The sequence below is a fragment of the Danio rerio genome, chromosome 9 (assembly GCF_052040795.2).
Source record: "Danio rerio strain M-AB ecotype USA chromosome 9, GRCz13ab, whole genome shotgun sequence".
Classification (NCBI taxonomy): domain Eukaryota; kingdom Metazoa; phylum Chordata; class Actinopteri; order Cypriniformes; family Danionidae; genus Danio; species Danio rerio.
In genome coordinates this window covers 42,690,341-42,710,957 of record NC_141029.1, presented here as the reverse complement: position 1 = coordinate 42,710,957, position 20,617 = coordinate 42,690,341, and the positions used below count along the sequence as shown (strand labels likewise).

General features: G+C 32.3%; 1 protein-coding gene across 2 annotated transcripts in view; it reads left to right on the top strand.

The window, feature by feature from the left end:
• Window positions 1-3,399: 3,399 nt before the first annotated feature.
• Window positions 3,400-20,617, top strand: part of abca12 (ATP binding cassette subfamily A member 12) — a 161,131-nt gene continuing 143,913 nt past the window's right edge. The window contains exons 1-5 of one of the 2 annotated variants that reach the window (XM_087268247.1): window positions 3,400-3,457; window positions 3,682-3,804; window positions 5,060-5,138; window positions 9,145-9,238; window positions 20,337-20,505. In XM_087268247.1, the coding sequence (XP_087124373.1) occupies window positions 5,070-5,138; window positions 9,145-9,238; window positions 20,337-20,505 (332 nt within the window). In that variant the 5' untranslated portion in view covers window positions 3,400-3,457; window positions 3,682-3,804; window positions 5,060-5,069. Of the gene's footprint in view, window positions 3,458-3,538; window positions 3,805-5,059; window positions 5,139-9,144; window positions 9,239-20,336; window positions 20,506-20,617 lie in introns of those variants that run through there. The other variant, XM_087268246.1, reaches the window with a different exon arrangement.

Here is a 20,617-nt window from a genome sequence, read left to right as displayed (position 1 = left end):
TTGGTATGATGCCAATCTGTTAAAATCTGTACTGATCATTTTACCTCAACAAAGCTTTGAGTCTTATTCTCACAGAAATGAGGTGTTTTTCATTCTTTTGTTATACTGACGCTTCTGGAACTTTCCAAAGCCACACCCCCCACTTACAGTCTCTTGTATTCTACAGTATGTGGATCCTGATCTTGCCTATTTATTTTTAGTCAACTGAAGAACATATGTTTGGTGATGCACTATATTTTGATTTAATGTGTCTTTTTTTATTTTAATTTAAGGATGAAATATGGGTTTAACTTTTTGAACTTTACAGTGTGTTCAACACTGAATGCAATCTCCATGTCAGAGAAAACAAGACTGTCTGATCAAGACAAGCTGAACAAAAGACATTTTTAACTGGTTCATTGGCCGATTGTAGAACAGAGAACTTTTTTTTTTTCAACTAGTTCTTTACTCTGTTCGTTTGTCAGAAAAAGAGATAGTCATGAAGATATGAAGATAAATTGCTTCACACTTACATACATTCATACTTCTAGGACATTCCTTAAGGTTTAGGTTCTTAAGGTGTTTTCCCCCTTACTGATTTCGTTTCTTTATTTTTTTAATGTTTGTCATACTTTAATGCATGGGTGCCCAGACTCGGTCCTGAAGGCCCAGTGTCATGTAGAGTTAAGCTCCAACTTTCTTCAATACACATGCCCGTAAGTTTCTATACCTAGAAAGAGCTTGATTAGCTGGTTCAGGTGTGTCTTATAAGGGTTGCAGCCAAACTCTGCATGATACGGGACCTCTATGAGTTTAGACACCCCTGCTTTAATATTTCAGATCATTAAACAAATTGAAAAATTAGTCAAAGATAACACAAGTAGGTAACACTTTGGTAACACACCATGCAGTTTTAAATGAACATTTTTATTATAAAAATTACATAGCCCTGTGAAAAAGTGTTTTCCCCCATTAAAATATAACTTAACTTATCACACCTAGGTTCAATTTGTCTAGCCACACCCAAGCCTGATTACTGCCACACCTCTTTCCAATTAAGAAATAACTTAAATAGGACCTATCCGACAAAGTGAAGTAGACCAAAATATCCTCAAAAGCTAGGCATCCTATCAAGATCCAAAGAAATGTAAAAATAATTGAGATCTACCAGTCTGGAAAAGGTTATAACGCTATTTCTTAAGCTTTGGAACTTCAGCGAACCACAGAGAGAGTCGTTATCTAAATTGATAAAAACACTGAACAGTGTAGATCCTTCCCAGGAGTGGCCGGCCGACCATATGTACCTCAAAAGCTCAGCAACAACTCATCCAAGAGGTCACAAAAGACCACTCAACAACATTCAAAGAACTGCAGGCCTCACTTGTCTCAGTTAAGGTAAGTGTTCATGACTTCACCATAAGAATGTGACTGGGCAAAATAGTTTGCTGAATTATAGAAAAATAGATTTCTGATGACTTTGAAATCTGACACAATAAACATGAATGATATGTTTTTTTATACCTGCTATGGTGGTACCATTCTGGCATTACATCTTCCTGGCTGGGCCAGGTGGCATTTCTGTGTTGAGTTTGCATATTTCCCCCCATGCTCACGTGTCAAATGTCTTGAACTGCTGAACTCTAAATAATGAGCTCCCTTTCCTTAGATCAATTTAATTCAATTTAATTGTTGTTTGAATACAGTAAAACTACAGTGTAAAGAATTGACAGTGTAGTCTGAAGCTATAAATAAACTCAGACAAGTTCAGAAACTGTCAGGTTACGAAAGCTCTGTTATTGTGAGTAATATACGTGCAAGAGAGGAATAAACAGCCAAATGTACTGTTTCAACTCAAAACAAAGAAGGCACATATACAGTATGATTGTTTCAAGACAACACTGCATCCACATGCACAGCTCATTCATGTCTGTGTGAGCATTATGGGCAGTGCTGCAGTCAACAGAACATGCTACTGTTGGTGCTCACTGCACAGAGTCAGGACCTGTACTGGGAAAGCGTTGCCTCATGCTTGTTTCATTTGTAATTAGTTACTATATTGAAAGACGCTACGAGGGTCTAAAAAGTTGATAAATCTAGTAACAAATTCTTTGACAACACTGACTAATTGTGCAGTAATGGTGATCCACTAGGGACATGGTTGAGAACCACTAAAATGTACAGCTTATTTATAAATGACCAGGTATCAATGAGCTGCAGTAAGAAAGCATTTTAATAAATGATTTTCAGCTTTTTTGTGGTGTAAGCACTTACAGTTAATTGCAAATTAAACTATTAGTGTTCAGGCCGTATATTAAAAGGTTGAAATCCTTTGGTATACAGTTGAAATCAGAATTATTAGCCATCCTTTGGATTTTTTGTTCTTTTAAAAATATTTTCCAAATGATGTTTAACAGAGCAAGAACATTTTCCCAGTATCTCAGATAATAGTTTTTCTTCTGGAGAAAGTCTGTTTTATTATATGTTGGCTAGAATAAAAGCATTTAAAAAATTTGTTTAAGTTTAATTTTTTTTAAACACAATTTTAAGGTCAAGATTATTAGCCCCTTTAAGTTATATTTTTATTTGATATTCCACAGAACAAACTTTTAAGCTTTTAAATGTCTCTTTAAGCTGTATAGAAGTGTCTTGAAAAAGTGTCTTGAAAAAATATCTAGTAAATGTTATTTTCTGTCATCATGGAAAAGATTAAATAAATCTGTTATAAGAAATGAGTTATTAAAACTATCATGTTTAGAAATGTGTTGAAAAAAAATCTTCTTTAAGTTAGACAGAAATTAGAGGGAAATAAATGGGGGCTAATAATTTAGGGAGTTTTCTGACCTCAATTATATATAGTGTGTGTGTGTGTGTGTGTGTGTGTGTGTGTGTGCGTGTGTGTGTGTGTGTGTGTGTGTGTATGTATATATATATATATATATATATATATATATATATATATATATATATATATATATATATATATATATATATATATATATATATATTATAAGATAATCATGTTCTTAATTTTATTTTGTGTTCTTAATTTTATAAGTTAGGCAGGCGCTGTTTTAAGTCAGTTTAACGTTTACCTGATTTAAGTTTAATGTACTCATAAGGTGTAATGGACACGTGTAGTCCTTCATTCTCATGTAGCTTTTTTAGGACTAGTCTAGTTGTAGGCTATTCTGTGACCTTTATTAGATTTTCACTGACAGTCCATATTTAGCCTTGTTTCGTCTATTACATTTATTTTAAATGCACACAAAAACTCTTGCAGGGTAATATCGACATTGATAAATCATATAGGCCTATGATAAAGCATAACCCTCTCGAAACTACGCGACCTTATTATCCCTCAGAAATCTCAAATCAGGGCATTAAGTGTCCCCATAGCTTTAAATATAAACAACAATAATTTCTCACAATACTTGTTCTCTCACGTGTCGACGGAATCCTCGAACCGGTCCTGCATACTGTAAGTGTGTGTGTGCGTGCGTGAGAGAGAGAGAGAGATAGAGAGAGAAGGGGAAACACACCTCTCACCTGAACAAACCGCGAGTGCGCACAGACAATAAGTGAACACTGGTTATTATTCACTAACTGCGGGCGAAGACCTGAGGAGACATAAAAATATTCTTCATCTGCTCTTTATTTACTGTACATACGTGATTTCTGTTATTGTTGTTACATTTTCGCCAGGTGTTGTTTATCACATGGGAAAAGCTATTTGCTAGGTAGCTTATTACCTGGCAAAAATGTCTTCATTATATGAAACGCATCGGACCCTATATTAATACATCAATTCCAAGCCTAACCAACAAGGTAATTATATCTTACTTCTTTACATTGTTTCAGTATAGGCTACTAATAACAACATTACAGCGGTAATATCTAGTCAAGCCGTCTTCCTGCTGCCAGATTTATTAATTCTTGTAGGTTATATCATAGTGGTTATATCACTGATTAGTAGCCTAACTGAGATTCAAAAATGAATAGCCTATATTTGCCGGTGTTAAACTTGATAAAAGGCATTTCAATTGATAACCATGTAATTAATAGTAATAATTGTTAAATTATTCAATTTATACAACGTGGCTATACTGTAAAAAATTATGATCAGTTAGTCCTGTTAGCATATGTTTTAAGGTTATAGCAACTTACTAAACAAAGTCAGTCATGTTCTAACTTAATTCTATAAGTTACACAAGCTGTTTTAAGTCAGTTTAACAAGATAAAAGTTCAGGGGACTCATAAGGTTAATTTGATTCAGCCTAAAAATTTAAGGCAACTAGGATTTTTTACAGTGTAATAGTAGTAACGTTATCAAAAACTGAAGTAGGCTAATCCTCAGGCTTATTATTATTTTGCTGTTGGTGTAGAATTGTGTTTTACTTGTGTATTATTTTGTTTGAAATTAAAAATTAATTAATTTTTATTAATAATACATTTGTCAAGTTTTAGTACTGTTAGGAGTAGTTTATAGTTTAGGCTTCTGTAGTCAAGACAATTATTAATTAGTTATTATGTTTGATTAAAAAGTGCAGGTAATCATGAAAATGAATTGACAATATGTGGAAATTATTCTAAACAACATGATTTTTAAAATTAAATGACAATAATATAATGTCATTTATATAATATAATTTTATATAATAAAATATTATCTAACATAATGTAACATAATATAGCTTTAATTGAATGGGATATAATATAATATAGCCAATACAATAAATTCTAACATAATTTTATAATATTGTTATAATATAGGCCTACTCTAATATATTGTTTATTTATCATAAACTTTGTAACTACATAGAAATTTTTAAGTACAGATTTACACTTTCTAATTTGCAATTTCATGTTCAGTTTAAAGTAACTTGCCTCTTCTTTGTGAGTAATGGTAAAATTGAGCAATATTAAGTGATCATCCTCCCCCACCAAAACCCAACAACACCACCCCTCATCCCCCCTTCACCCCCCAGCCTCAAGACCTTGTGCCACTGTCTAAATCAATGCTGGAACTGCTCAATATCTTTAACATAACTTAAATATTTCTTCTATCATTCATTTCTGTTAGCTCTCCTCTGATGGCCTCCTTCTTCAAACAATTAAGACTTCTTCTCTGGAAAAATGGCCTGGGTGTCATCCGGCAGCCAGTGAGTATAAATCATACTTGTCCAAATGATGTTTTCAATGCTTATTTATGTCTAGGAGGGTTTTTATAGCCCACCTTCATCTTTAAAAAAAGCTTAGGCTCAGATTTAATAAGCAATGAGGTATTAAAAAAACAGTGCTATATTTTTATATTGTCACTATAGTGTATTGTCAAAACTCAGCACACCTCAAGTGTTTCATCACTTTTATAAACTAGTTACCAATACAAATATTAAAATTAAGAATTGAAGTATTTATATTATTGGGCTGTTGAAGGCCTGACTCTGATTGGTTGACGAGTGGTATACTATTTTTATTTTCAGAAAATGCACACCTAATGTGGTTGAAGGTAGACTGAGATATTGCAGTTTTACATCTTCCTGCGAAATTATTTTAGTAATTCAGGACTCTTAAGGCCCATAAGAACCAAGACACCAAATAATAATGAGCAAGGAAATTAAAATATTAAACATCAAGACAAAAAGTACAAATTATTTGCTGCTAAATTAGATTGTATCGACTGAAATCACATGCTTTAGATTTTCATATAAATACAGGCACAAAAACTGGTTCCACTGCACAAAGCATTCAAACTGGGCATGAAGCAACCCACACCATATGGAAAATCCCTCACTCAAACATTGTAACAAGACAATTATTTGCATTTAAAAGCTCACAGCTACCTTAATGTCTGAACAACATCAAAAAACACATTAGAAATACGAATAGATTTGGTGTCAGTTGACAACCTTGATTCCATGTGGAGTGCTCCAGTTTCCCTGACAGTCCAAAGACATGTATAGGTGACTTGAAGAAGCTAAATTGGCCATTGTGTATGAGTGTGGGTGAATGCGAGTGTATGGGTGTTTCCCAGTACTGGGTTGCAGCTGGAAGGGCATCCGCTGTGTAAAACAAATGCTGGAATAGTTAGCAGATCATTCCGCTGTGGCGTCTCCTGATACATAAGAGACTAAGCTGAAGTAAAATGAATAAATGACAACCTTGATTTTAAAATGACATTTGTGTCCAAACACTCCTTAATAATCGATTTTGACATGTTTTTTGATGCCAGTTATGTATTTGATGTTTGATATTTTTAGCTAATGTTGATGTCAATTCGATGTTGTTTTGACATCAAGGTAATTTACATGCAGTGTAGAAATACAAAATCCAGTGTAAATATGTCATTTGTAATGGAAGCTTTCAGATAGTTAAAACTTGTCAGTACTAAAATGTACGAATGAGGTCATACTCTCCTCAAGAGGAACCTTTCTTATATTATAATTCTTTCTGTTTTGTTATTTTGGTCAAAAGGTCATCAATGTGTTGATTTTAACCACAAATCGATTAGCATGATGTGTTTTTTGCCGTAAGTTTGGTTGAGGTGCCTGCCAAGATCACATTTCACTGAAGCGGGGCAATAGTAGGGCTGTTTAGCCTGATCTCACAAGAAAACGTGAAATCATTTAAAAAATTTTGTCAAATTGTTTTTAATGTTTTGTCAAAAAGCTCAAATTGCCGTGAGATAGTGTTGGGCTGTCTGGAAGCAAATACAATTTCATTATTAATAGAGATGCTGTTGTTGGGCATTGTTGAGAATCCAACGAAATCTCACAGCAATTAGTGACTTTTTGATATAGTGGCTAATTCGTACAATTTAGTACGATTTGCTCATCACCCAATGACAGTTGGGGTTAGGGGTGGGGTAGGTGCCACTCCTCCTTTTTAAAATCGTATAATTTCTTACGACTGAAAATTTGCCACTAAACTGACAAAACCTAAAATACTTCAGATCAGATCAGGCTGTGAGAATCAGATAAAACAGTTGATCTCTGTCTTTCATTCTAATAATGTTGTTAATGATGACATTATATAACTGCATAAGTCTACAAACATTGGTTCAGTTTTGTAATTTGTATTATAGGTGGAAGTAAGTCTTAAGTTTTAAATTGACTATTAAGTATTTCAGGGGCTGCATTATGATCCTTAAATAAAGACTTTTATTATGTCATCTAAATAAATCTTGTTTTAAAAATGGCAGCAGTTCAATGTATAGCTCTTTCTTTACGGAAAGATTTTGACTAAACTGATTCAGAGGTTATTTTGCTAAGGGTGGATAGGGGCATTGCGCAGTTAAACATAGCTTGCATGCTTTAACTGAGGTATTATAAAAAATAAACACTGTAGTTAACCAGTCAGGCTCAAATTGTACTCTGTAATAAACTATTAGTTGGTTGTACTTTAAAAAAGTGAGTAAACCTGTTGTTTTTAAAACAATTAGTTGACTTTACTTAGATTGAGTAAACCTGTTACCTTAACATTTTTAATTAAACAAACTATTTAAATAATTATAAAAGTGTATTTATATCAACTTAATAGCCTTTTTAGGCAATGGACCTATATTCACTATTTAAGTAAAGTGAATGATCACTTTTTACAGTGTAAAAGTTTTTATTTAATAAAATTATCATGTAGTTAGTTAGATTATAATAAATATAAAGAAATGATTACAAGTTCTTTCTAAAGAATGGATACAACATATAGTGGTTTGAAGAATAGTGACAAAGTATAAAGATTTCATTTCAATATTTTGGGGCTGAACTGTGATCTATAAATAGTGTTTTTTAATATGTCATCAAATTAATTTTGTTCTAAAATGCTTGACAACAGTTATTACACAATATAAGGCTTTTTCTTATGCAAATTATTGCATAAAGGCTGCATAAACGTTTGGACCATAAATTAATTGTTTATTTTGCATAGGGTGGATATACTAGGGGTATTTCACAGTTAAACAAATAGGATTTTCCCAAAGCGTCATCACATATTAAACACTGTTATTGACCAGTCAGACTCAAATCGTACTTTCCAATGATAATATTGTTAAGCATATTCTAATAAATATAAAGAGATGACTAAAATTGCTGACAAATGGATAAAACATATAGTGGTTTGAAGAATAGTGACAAAGTATAAAGATTTAAAATGTCATTTTAATATTTTGGGGCTGAACTGTGATCCATAAATAATGTTTAATATATCATTAAATTAATTCTGTTCTAAAAATGCCTGACAACAGTTATTACACAATATAAGGCTTTTTCTTATGCATATTATTGCACAAAGTTCACATAAAAGTTTTGACCGTAAATTGATTGTTGATTGATTTTCCTTAAGCGTCATCATAATTTAAACACTGTTATTGACCAGTCTGACTCAAATCATACTTTCCATTTCATAAAATGATAACATTATTAAGCAGATTCTAACAAAATTTAAAGCGATGACTAAAATTGTCTTGTCAAATGGATAAAACATTAATAGTGGTTTGAAGTATAGTGGCAAAATATAAAGATTTTATTAGACAAGTTACATTTAGTAATGATCAACTTAATTTGTTTGTTTAAATTCAACCAATATAAATAGTTTGCAACCCCTTGCCCTAAAAAAATGAGTAAATCCAACACTGTAAAAACTTCTGGGCTCCACACAATACTTTAATGTTGTCCCAACACAAATCTATCAAGTTAACCTAACTATTTTTACAAATTTTTACAGATTGAACATAAAACAATTAAGTTGTGCCCCAAAAAACCCAAGACCTTTGTAGTTTCAGCTTATTTCAAATAGTTTGAACAAGCAGCAAAATTATTTGTTTGAGTGAATGAATATGTTTTTCAGTGTGTAATCAAATAAATCTTGCTTTAAATTTGCATAAAACATTTTTATATTGCTAATATTTTTGTTGGGATCATCAGTAAACAATATTAATAAAATGTTTTGAATTGAAAAGTCTATTATTTACACAAAAAGAGTTTACTAAATAAAATAAACATATTATGTAAAATAAGCACAGATTTATTGTAAACCTTCTGCTCTTGTTTGCCAAAGTTGTGTTTGATTTATACTATGTATTTTAATGTCTGTCTATTAGCTTTTTTTAATAACCCTGTCATAATATAGCCAACAGTAAAATCTGATGTCAGGTTTGTTTGTTGATGTTTTCAGGCCTGGTCGCTGGCTCTTCTTATCTGGCCACTGGTGATCTTCATCATCCTGGCAGTCACTCGTTCACAGTTTCCTCCCAATCTCAAAGACACATGTATGTATACCTCTATTACACAACATCCTCCATGTTGGAAATGCAATTTTCTGATGACAGCTGATGTTTTAGATTGATGTAAGGTCATGTTTAAGGTTCAGAAAGGTTACAGGTGCAGTCAGAAGTTGTGAAATGAGCTGAGGTCACACTCCTGCATTATTAGCATTATGCCCTTGAGCAAAACACTTATACTCAGGTTATACCATGGGGACTGTCAGTGTGCACGTAGTGTACTGTAACTTTCATACAGTCAAGCTTGTCTGCTCACTAATATATAGTGTGGTTTGATAGAAATAGCTTAAAGGGGTAGTTGACCCCTCAAAAAGAAAATCTGCAATCTTTTTCTCATCCTTCACTTTTTTCAAACCTGTTTGAGTTTCGAAGCGAAAAAAAAGTGATTGACTCCTACTCAAGCAGCGTTGTTAGGTTAGGTTGTCCGGTTTGATTTTATTGCTTGTTACATCTGTGGCAAGCATTTTCGAGGAGTTTTGAGAATTCATTGTCATCATCATACAAGTGAAAGGCAAAATCTAGGATGGCGTTCTAATTTATCTATCTTTTATCCAAAATAATCCATCTCGTCTTGCAGTACAGAGCACTTTAGCATGATGTGTTTTTTGCCGTAAGTTTGGTGCCTGCCAAGATCACATTTCACTCAAGCGGGGCAATAGTAGGGCTGTTTAGCCAGATCTCACAAGAAAACGTGAAATCATTTAAAAAAATTTTGTCAAAATTGCTTTTATGTTTTATCAAAAAGTTCAAATTGTCGTGAGATAGTGTTGGGTTGTCTGGAAGCAAATACAGTTTCATTATTAATAGAGATGCTGTTGTTGGGCATTGTTGAGAATCCAACGCAATCTCACGGCAATTCGTAACTTTTTTGATTTAGTGGCTAATTCGTATGAATTCGTACAATCTAATTCGTACAATTTAGTACGATTTGCTCATCACCCAATGACAGTTGGGGTTAGGGGTGGGGTTAGGTGCCACGCCTCCTTTTTAAAATCGTACAATTTCGTACGACTGAACTCTCTGAAAATTTGCCACTAAACTGACAAAACCTAAAATACTTCAGATCAGATCAGGCTGTAAGAATCAAACGGACAGTTAATCTCTGTCTTTCATTCTAATAATGTTGTTAATGATTGCATTATATAACTGCATAAGTCTACAAACATTGGTTCAGTTTTGTAATTTGTATTACAGGCGGAAGAAAGTCTTAAGTTTTAAATTGACAATTAAGTATTTCAGGGGCTGCATTATGATCCTTAAATAGAGACTTTTATTATGTCATCTAAATGAATCTTGTTTTAAAAATGGCAGCAGTTCAATGTATAGCTCTTTCTTTATGGAAAGATTTTGACTTTAAACTGATACAGAGGTTATTTTGCTAAGGGTGGATAGGGGCATTGCGCAGTTAAACATAGCTTGCATGCTTTAACTGAGGTATTATAAAAAATAAACACTGTAGTTAACCAGTCAGGCTCAAATTGTTCTCTGTAATAAACTATTAGTTGGTTGTACTTTTAAAAAGTGAGTAAACCTGTTGCTTTTAAAACAAGGTTTTCACTTTAGGTCAAACAAAGAGCAGAATATAATGACAGATTGTGGCAGATGGTTGAGATCCACAGCTTTAGCCTTTTGTTTGCTGGTTTCAATGCCTGGCGTGCACCTTTCCCATGCGGCTGTTTGTTGTGTGTGTGTTTGTGTGTGTTCATAGCTTTGACATATTGCAGTTTCTGTTAAGGATCAGTTCAGTTCAATGGACACCATATTTCCTATTTGGAGAGAGAAGGAGAACACAAGTATCATTACGTTTTGTATTGATTTGTGATTTCTATGTGGTTGTGATTGAGCTTTCTGTGCATAACAAATTTTGACGATAACTAATATGAAAAAACACATGAAAAGGGGTGTGGCTGAGCATATTTCATCCTAGCTGTTAAATTGATTTCATCAGAGAGGGATCGGCATTCCAGAGGGTTAACAAATGGTTAGATTTTGATTTTGACGGAAAAAGTGTAACTTGCACAAATGAATTGTTCACCTAAAGACTAACAGTGAGTATGTTTATATGGACACCAATAATATGATTTTAATATGATTAAGACAATACTATGATTAGGAGTCTACCATGTGAACAGCAGTTTTTGGATTAATTGAATCCGATTAAATTCATAATCGAAGTAAACAGAAATGGAATTAGGACAAATGGAGTATGCAGATTTTAGTCGCATTATTGAAGTGCAGTACAGACATGTAAACACCGAAATCAAACTGGTACCATTGTGTAGGATTTTCACCGCATTTTGCAACAGGATAGTCTCTACACACACTGCGTTTTGATGCTATTATCTGCACCTACCGAGTCAGTCAGTCAGTCAGTCAGTCAGTCTTTATTCATTTCCCAAAGGCCATTTAGTTACAGCATACAAACATATCATGAATAATATACAAAATACATTGTACAATACAAATCTACTCCTAAATTTACAAACTTTACTGCTGAGGGGATGAATGAAATTTTAAACCGATTTGTTTTATTGATAAGAGTTCTGTATTGAATACCAGGAGGGAGCAGTTGAATCTCATGGTGCATATTATGGGAATCATCTGATAGAAAACTTGTCTATGGTATAAATGAGCCATGGTCATCTGTTTTCTCCCTGTTATTTTTCCTCCTAGGTTCAAAATGTTCTCCAAACAACTCTTATTTTTTGCACTTAGAGAATTAAAGCAATAAAGCAAAGAAAAAGATAACAGTGACTGAATGTATGAACTGTAAAACATGCACATGAGTGATTTATCTATATTAAAAGATCTTTATTTGTGGAAGCAGTATAGTCTTTGTTGCCCCTTCATACACGAAATATTAGTAGTAACAGAAAAGGACAATTTATGTGAAGGACCACTGACACCTGCATCGAGAAATGCTGAGGTTGTTCTCCCATATGTTGTGAAATATCAAATTCCATTCAAACTACACTCTTCCAGCACTTCATTCTCGCATCCAATATCTCGTTTATCTCAGGGGCATGCATGAAATATTCCTGAATGAAAGAGAAAGTGCCAAACTGTAGTTAGTTTAACAAATCGAAACACCCGAAATTACATGAAAGTCCGGAGGAAATGTAGACGGCGTGGTGACGCAATAACGTTAATTGATCTACTGTGTGTACTATAACATGTCAAACGGAATCATGAAAGGAACATTCAAAAAGCAACTCCTGTAAACACCTTAATCTTATTATGGTCTTACTCAGATTAATGAAAATAATTAGTTTACTGATGTCCATGTAAACGGTAGTCACTATGTCCCATTGTAAATTTTGATTTACATTTACATTTACATTTAGTCATTTAGCAGACGCTTTTATCCAAAGCGACTTACAAATGAGGACAAGGAAGCAACTTACACAACTATAAGAGCAACAATGAATGAGTGCTATAGGCAAGTTTTAGGTCTGTAAAGTCTAAGAAGGAAAGTATTAGTATTTTTTTTTTCATGCACTTTAAGCAGGCTGATGTCATAGATCTCTTGAGGACGTCTGATATTATACCCACAAGGTCTTGCTTGGAAATGTTTAAACTAGTTTCTTATTTCTAAATAATGCACACACCGCTAATCTACATTATTCTTGCTTAACGTTTTATCTGCATTATCCATCTTCTTCTACTTTCTTTTAAATATAATATATGATTAGCAGTTAAAAGAACAAATTATTGGGATTTTTTTTTTATCAAGTCTTTCCCCTTAAGCTGACAGCCTTTTGGGAGCTTTCTGTTATTTCACATCTCTCTCGGGGGGATTGGGTTGTTAGGCCTGGTCTTTCCTGTAAGTAGCTCCCTTATGCCTTGCAAAGGCCAACTCAGTGTTGTTTAATTGCCTATGCATCCATTAGAAACCCCAAACTCATTTGATAATGTGAGACAACAAGCTGCTAAAAAAACCAAAACAATGTGGCTAAACTTTCTTGCCCTCTGCGCTAATTCAGGTGATTTATTTTTAGCTGACTGCAAATGTTCTGGTTAGTACTGTATTTCCTCATATTAATGATACTTTCTCATTTGTATCTGTCACACCCCAGGCAGCTTATGTCATGTTTATTTTATATCATGCGTTATGGTTTTGCTTCATTCTCATACTATTTGCTGGACAAACATTGCGTAAAGTCAATAATCCTAGTATGAAGGCTTTTAAGTGGTCACTCTTAGGCTATAGTAATGTACCTTTTGACTCGAGGTATTGTGTTGGTCTCTATATGAACTGAGGAACTCAAACATGATATATTGGCATTGAAAATCTTACACCATAAAGTCAGACGGGAAAATCAAACATTCAAAACAAAAACCAACCTCGGGTTGAGAAAAGCACGCCTGAGATCGCAATTGTTTTTCGCCAGACGGCTGTGCGATTAGATGTATGCTGGTCTGCCTGTCAGATTTTTATCTTTCTTTTATGTTTCTCAATTTAAATTGAGTTTCAGAGGACGAGTGCTACAAATTCTGCATTATTTTGCCAAGAGAGCAAAGTCAGCATTCACAAAGATTTTATTACTGTATGGTATTTACTTCAAAGCAAGCTATCATTTTTCTTTTCTTTTATTTAAAATTGTAGGTGTGAAATATTTCTAGCAGTGTTTACTGTAATATTTTATATAAATCAGAGAAAACTATATATTTTTTTGTCAAATTGATGATCGAAATATCTGTTTGTTTTCTAGTTTATATTTTTATTTACAGTTGAAGTCAGAATTATTTGCCTATTTTTTTCTTTTAAATATTTTCAAAATTATTTTTATCTGAGCAAGGAAATTTTCACAGAATGTCTGATAATATTTTATCTTCTGAAGAAAGTCTTATTTGTTTTATTTCGGCTAGAATAAAAACAGTTTTTATTTTTTTATAACCGTTTTAAGGTCAAAATTATTAGCTAAATTTGATTTTTAATAGTCTACAGTAACTTGGCTAATTACCCAAACCTGCCTAGTTAACCGAATTAACCTAGTTAAGCCTTTAAATGTCTCTTTAAGCTGTATAGAAGTGTCTTGATAAATATCTAATCAAATATTATTTACTGTCATCATGGCAAAGCTAAAATAAACCAGCCATTAGAGATAAGTTTTTAAAACTATTATGCTTAGAAATGTGTTGAAAAAAATCTCTCTTCGTTAAACAGAAATTGGGGAAATAAATAAACCTTCGGGCTAATAATTCTAACTTCAACTGTATATATTTTTGTAATATGCACTTAGATGTGTAACTACAGTAATGTCTGCTGTGGGAAGGGTTTGACAGTACAGCAATTTTTAATTGCTCATTATAAAACTGCTCACTATAACGATAAATCCAACAATTAACAACATACAGTATGCCAAACTATTAAACTCCATTTCTAGATATTATGTAAAAATAAAAAAAAATAAAACATCATGTTTTTAGTTATGAAATATTGTATGTGAAATTTGTGATCTTTCAAAGTCAAGTTTTATTTTATATAGCACTTTAAAACAACATGAATGTTGACCAAAGTATAAGCTATTAGAAAGACAGGACAATATATGCTACAATAAAAGTTTAAAAACTAAAAATGATAAAAACAAAAAATAAATGCAAAAAATCCAAGTCTGGCTATCCAAAGTCCAAAGAACAAACAAACAAAAAAGTAATTTATATCAATAGGCCAAAAAGAAGAGGTTTTGACTGAAAAAACAAAAAACAAAAAAAAAAAAAACACGTAATGTAGATGAAGCTCTAATTTCTAAAGGTAATATGTTCTTTTTTTAGAAGCATAGACTGAGAAGGCTCTGTCTCCTTTTTTTTCAAGCAGGGTTTAGGAACAATTAGCAGGAGCTGAGCAGAAGGTAAGGGATCTTTGGGGAGAATACAAACTTAAAAGTTTAGATATATTGGTCTGGGCAAGTCCGTGTAGAGCTTTAAATACATTAGTTAAAACTTTAAAATCTTTATTTTATTATCACAAAGGGCAGAGGGTTGCTGAAGAACTACTGAGAGATTTCAGCTGCTGTGTAGGCCTTCACTGCCTTTCTACACCTCCCTTTCTTCATGTGTTCAATACTTTTTTTTCCTGTTTCATTTGGTTTTATTACACATAACTTGATTCGTAAACTTATTATTAGATTTGCTTTAGCGTATATGATTTTTTTTTTTGGTTGTTACCAACATCTTGTGAAAATTTCAAGCCAACAGCACCTTTAGAAATATGTTTTTTGATAAAACTGGTACAAAAATGGTCATGTATCACAATAAATTAAGATATTGAAGTATAAGTATACAAGGAAGCATGAAAGTTCTTTTCAAATAGGCCTGGATTACATACACTAGTGCTACATCTGTTTATTGAGTTTCCACCCATTTCATGGCCATTAAAATTTACATAATCTCTATTGTAAAAATAGTATTACAATTAGTCAACCTCTTAACAGTCATTTATTTTAAAAAGGAGATACAAATAGTTCACAAACACTGTTTTTTAGTGATAATTTTAAATTGATATTAATATTAGTATCTAGTTTTTTGTGATTTAAACTCTTCAATCCTCAACGTAGAATCATTACTTGAGAAAATTACAAAAAAATCCAGTTTTAGTTATTTCCTTAAATAATCTTTTTTTCAATTGTACTCCTGCATAAAAACATGACATCTGAAAAGTACTAAAATGTATTTATCTGTTTCTGCAATAATGTATATCCTGCTGCTGCCGTATAACCTGAGTCTGGTGTGTTTGACAAACCTGTATACTCTGTAAACAATGTAATAACAAAAAGTCAAGAGAACAAACATTTTTCTGTTGCTTTAAAGTATTTAAAAAGAGAATTAAGTTTCAGCTACATTTTAAAGTTATAGAAAGTTTAACTTAATATTTTAGTTAGTGTGACTTGATGTAAGTTGAAATGATTAGAAAACTTTATTTGATTCAACAAAAATTAAGGCAGCAAGATTTTTTTTTACAGTGTAGACTGGAGGATTGTTCAAATATTTTTGTTTCAAATATTGTGCAAATATGATGTCTTCAAGCTTAGACCTTTCCTCATTTTGTGATTTTTATCATGTTGACGTCTTACAAAGTATTTGTGTATTAAAATATATTTTAAAAAAAGTTAAAAAAGCTATTTTTATGAAATATTCTTACATTTCATTATTATTAAACAGCCGAATACAACTTAGGAAATACACTACCAGTCAAAAGTTTGGGGTCAGTAGGATTGTTAAATGTTTTAAAAGAAGCTTCTCCTGCTCACCAAAGCTGCATTTATTTAATCAAAAATGCAGTTCAAATAGTAAAACTGTGAAATGTTATTGCACTATAAAATAACTCTTCAAAAGTAGTTTATAATTTAATTTAATCATTTATTCCAGTGATTTTTAAGATGCATTTTCAGCTTCATTACTCCAGCCTGCAGAGTCACATGATCCTTCAGAAATACCTCTAATAAAATAATTATAATTATTTTTATTATTATTGTTAATGTAATAGTGGTAAAAGCAATAATGACTGAAGTAATCATTTCTTTTTGAAACTGCACTAAAAAAATATATGATCAATTAATCCTGACAGCATATGTTTTAGGTCATTGTAACTTATTAAATTAAGTTAATGTTATAAGTTACGCAAGCAATTTTAAGTCAGTTTAACATAATGTTAGTTTAGTGGACTCGAAGGGTAATTTGATTCAGCTTAAAAATGTAAGGCAACCAGGATTTTTATACAGTGTACATAAAAATAAGAAAGCAGTTATTTAAAATTGTAATAAATATTAAACAATTTAACATTTTTTTATTAAATGCTGCCTTGATGACCAGAAGAATAAAAAAAAAAAAGACATGAAAAAAAATACAACTGACCCCAAACTTTTGAGCGGTTGTATACTATTTTATATTTGAAATACATATTTGAAATACATGTAGCATAAATGCTGCCCATCCCTTATTATTACATATGAGTTGATGACAAAGACTGAGGGGAATGATAGGAATGAGTTTAGATGCATATCTTTTTGTTCACTTACTTATTAATGCCTATAAAATCTTGAAACTTTTATTGTGTGACATTGATTGCAATATATATATTTTTATAAATCATGAAAATTCATAAAGTCTTACCCTCAGTGATGCCCTGGTTTTTCCAAAGACTATTTTAATGAGTGCCCTATAAAGAGTGGCTGACATTACATGAGAAACCATTTAGATGTAAATATGCACATTTGTTATTAAATTTTAACTAAACGCAGAAGTATTTCCTTATGTTATTAATTCTTTCTTTGTGCATTTCTGGTGAACTTGTTGCCCTTTGACGAATCTTCATACCTGACTGCTTTACCTCTGTAATTATATAAAGCTGTTTTGGCACAACCTTCATTGTATAAAGGATATCAAGTCATTTCTGCTTGTCAAATCCCAAGTGGTTTGTCGTGTTGCTTTTAAAATGTTCTTCATGTTTTCTACATTCTTTTTTCAAAGCCGACCTAAAATAATGATTATTACAGGATTATGATTTGAGCAGGGGCGTGTACACATTTTAATAAAACCGAAGTGTTTATACGACAAGCTACTGACTAGCAAAGGCAGATGGTAATCTAAGAGTTTGATATTTCCTAAAGCCTTTTTGGCTAAAAATAAATTGCTATTTTAAACATTTGTCTGCATTTTAAAGATTATTTGGCCTGGAAAACATCTGTTCAAAGGTCTGATAGATATCTTAAAAATGTCTCCTGAACAAATGACAAAATTACACAACAACAACATCAGAACTCATAAGATACAAATAAAATCATGCAAAATAAACTAAAAAACTATATAACTATATGTTAATTTAGGGTTTTTTCACCTTTAATTTGCATTAGATAGTGGAGATTACATACAGGAAATTACTGGGAGCAGAAAGAGGGGAAGGGTCGGCAAATGATTTTGACCAGGAATTGAACTTGGGTTGCTGTGAGTGACCACCACTCTTCTACTCCTTACAATTATAGACTTTTTTCTTGGCTGCTGCATGGAGGACGCCATAGTGACCAGTATCTTCTGATAGAATGTTTAGAACTTCTGTTTACAGCGTTTACAACTGGTAATTTGCGATCTGAAAATGGGTTTCAATAGTGTTTTGAGTGGATTACGGAGTGTTTTTGTGACACACAATTTTGAAAGGTTTGTGTTAAAGCTGTTATAATCTGTCAGATCTGTGGTTCAAGCGAGAGAGAAAAATGTTCTCCTATTGTGAGCCATGTTTCTTTTCGTTCTGCTTAATCACGTGCACCCAAAAATATTTAAAATAAACAAAACAATATGATGCCTTTTAACTGCTTTCTTTGATAACTGTATTATACAATACTTGTACTTTTACTTTCAGTATTTGAGTAGTAAATTTTGAAATAAACTACACTGAAAAAAATTATTCAAAGATGATTCCTTAAATTTACTTATTTTTTTGGTTAAGGGGTTGTAAACCATTTGTTAATGTTGAATTTAAACAAATAAATTAAGTTGAACATTACTAAATACAATTTGTTTGTTTAAATTCAAGACAAATAAATTGTTTGCAACAACTTTTTTTTTCAGTGTACTTGCAATAGTTAAGTACAAAAACTGTTGAATACTTTAATACTTTCACTTAAGTATGGTGCTTAAAGAGCACTTCAACTTCTACTCAAGTCCCTTTTTTGATAGAGCACTTGTACTTTTACTTAAGTCTGGGTCTCTAGTACTTTATACATCTTTGGTCTGCAGTAACAAAAACAGGAGACTCATTAGAAAAAAAAAGATGGCCATCCAAAAAGTAACTCAGTATTATACAAAGAGTGGCCAATACAAAATACATATATTCCTGATAAGTAAGTCCCATCTCACACTCAATACACTAAAGGTATATGTTTTAAATACAGCACTGCAACATACAAAAGAGAGAGATTAACTTAGAATGTCACTTACCTGTTTAATAATGATTTGATCAGCTGTAGTTTGAAAACACACTGAGTTTTTCTCCTCTAAGGGCTTATTATGCTGTCTCTGTCACCATCTTGTGAATAGACAATGTCAACCGTCTTTGCTCTACTCATTGATAAGCTGATGGTTGCAGTCGCTCTTTGACTAAAAAAATATAAATATTTAAAATAGACGCTATCCTTGTAAATAAACTGTATAGTTGCAATCTAAACAACTACATTCTCGCCTGAAAAAGCTTCAAAAGCACATTATGTTGTCCAACAACTGCAATATTAGTCAAACTGTAGTGAGTTTCTTGATCTGCTACCACTCTATGTAGGCAAAGTAATACAAAAGGGTGAGGAGGCTTTATGAGTTTTGATATTGCAGAATATTGTACGGCTATGTAAATGAATCAAGCCAATCAGATTCGAAAACCAGACAGAACTGTTGTGTGTATACAGTTGAAGTCAGAATTATTAGCCCCCCTGAATTATTAGAGCCCCTGTTTATTTTCCCAATTTCTGTTTAACGGAGAGATTTCTTCAACATTTCTAAACATAATAGTTTTAATTACTCATTTCAAATCACTGATTTATTTTAGCTTTGCCATGATGACAATAAATAATATTTTACTAGATATTTTTCATGACACGTCTATACAGCTTAAAGAGACATGTAAATGCTTAACTAGGTTAATTAGGTTAACTAGGCAGGTTAGGGTAATTAGGCAAGTTATTGTACAGCGATGGTTTGTTCTGTAGACTATCGAAAAAAAAAATCAGCTTAAAGGGGCTAAAAAATGTTGTCCTTAAAATGGTGATTAAAAAATAAAAAAATGCTTTTATTGTATCCGAAATAAAACAACTACTTTCTCCAGAAGAAAGAAAAAATATTATCAGACATACTGTGAAAATTTCCTTGCCCTGTTTAACATAATTTGGGAAATATAAAAAAAATCCAAAAAATTCAAAGGGGGGCTAATAATTCTGACTTTAACTGTGTAATATATATATATATATATATATATATATATATATATATATATATATATATATATATATATATATATATATATATATATATATAATGTTATTAAATCAGTTTAGCAGGATATTATTTTTGGCATAATAAGTGATTTGGCTCTGTTTTCTCTTAGGTTATGTGGCACCCAGAAACCTTCCCAGCACCGGGTTCTTCCCTTTTCTGCAGACTTTGATGTGTAGCACGGACAGTTCATGTGCTACCTCATCCTACCTTACAGAAGGACAGTCCAGATCATACTTGTACAGAAACCATCGTCACCGCAGGGATGTTGAATCACACAGGTAATGCACCGTGTCTCACTTACTTCTGTGTAAATATTACACACTTCCAGAAACACCGTCTTCCCCCAACAGTAATTTCATGTAGTACAGTATTCTCAGAATACTCTGAGAA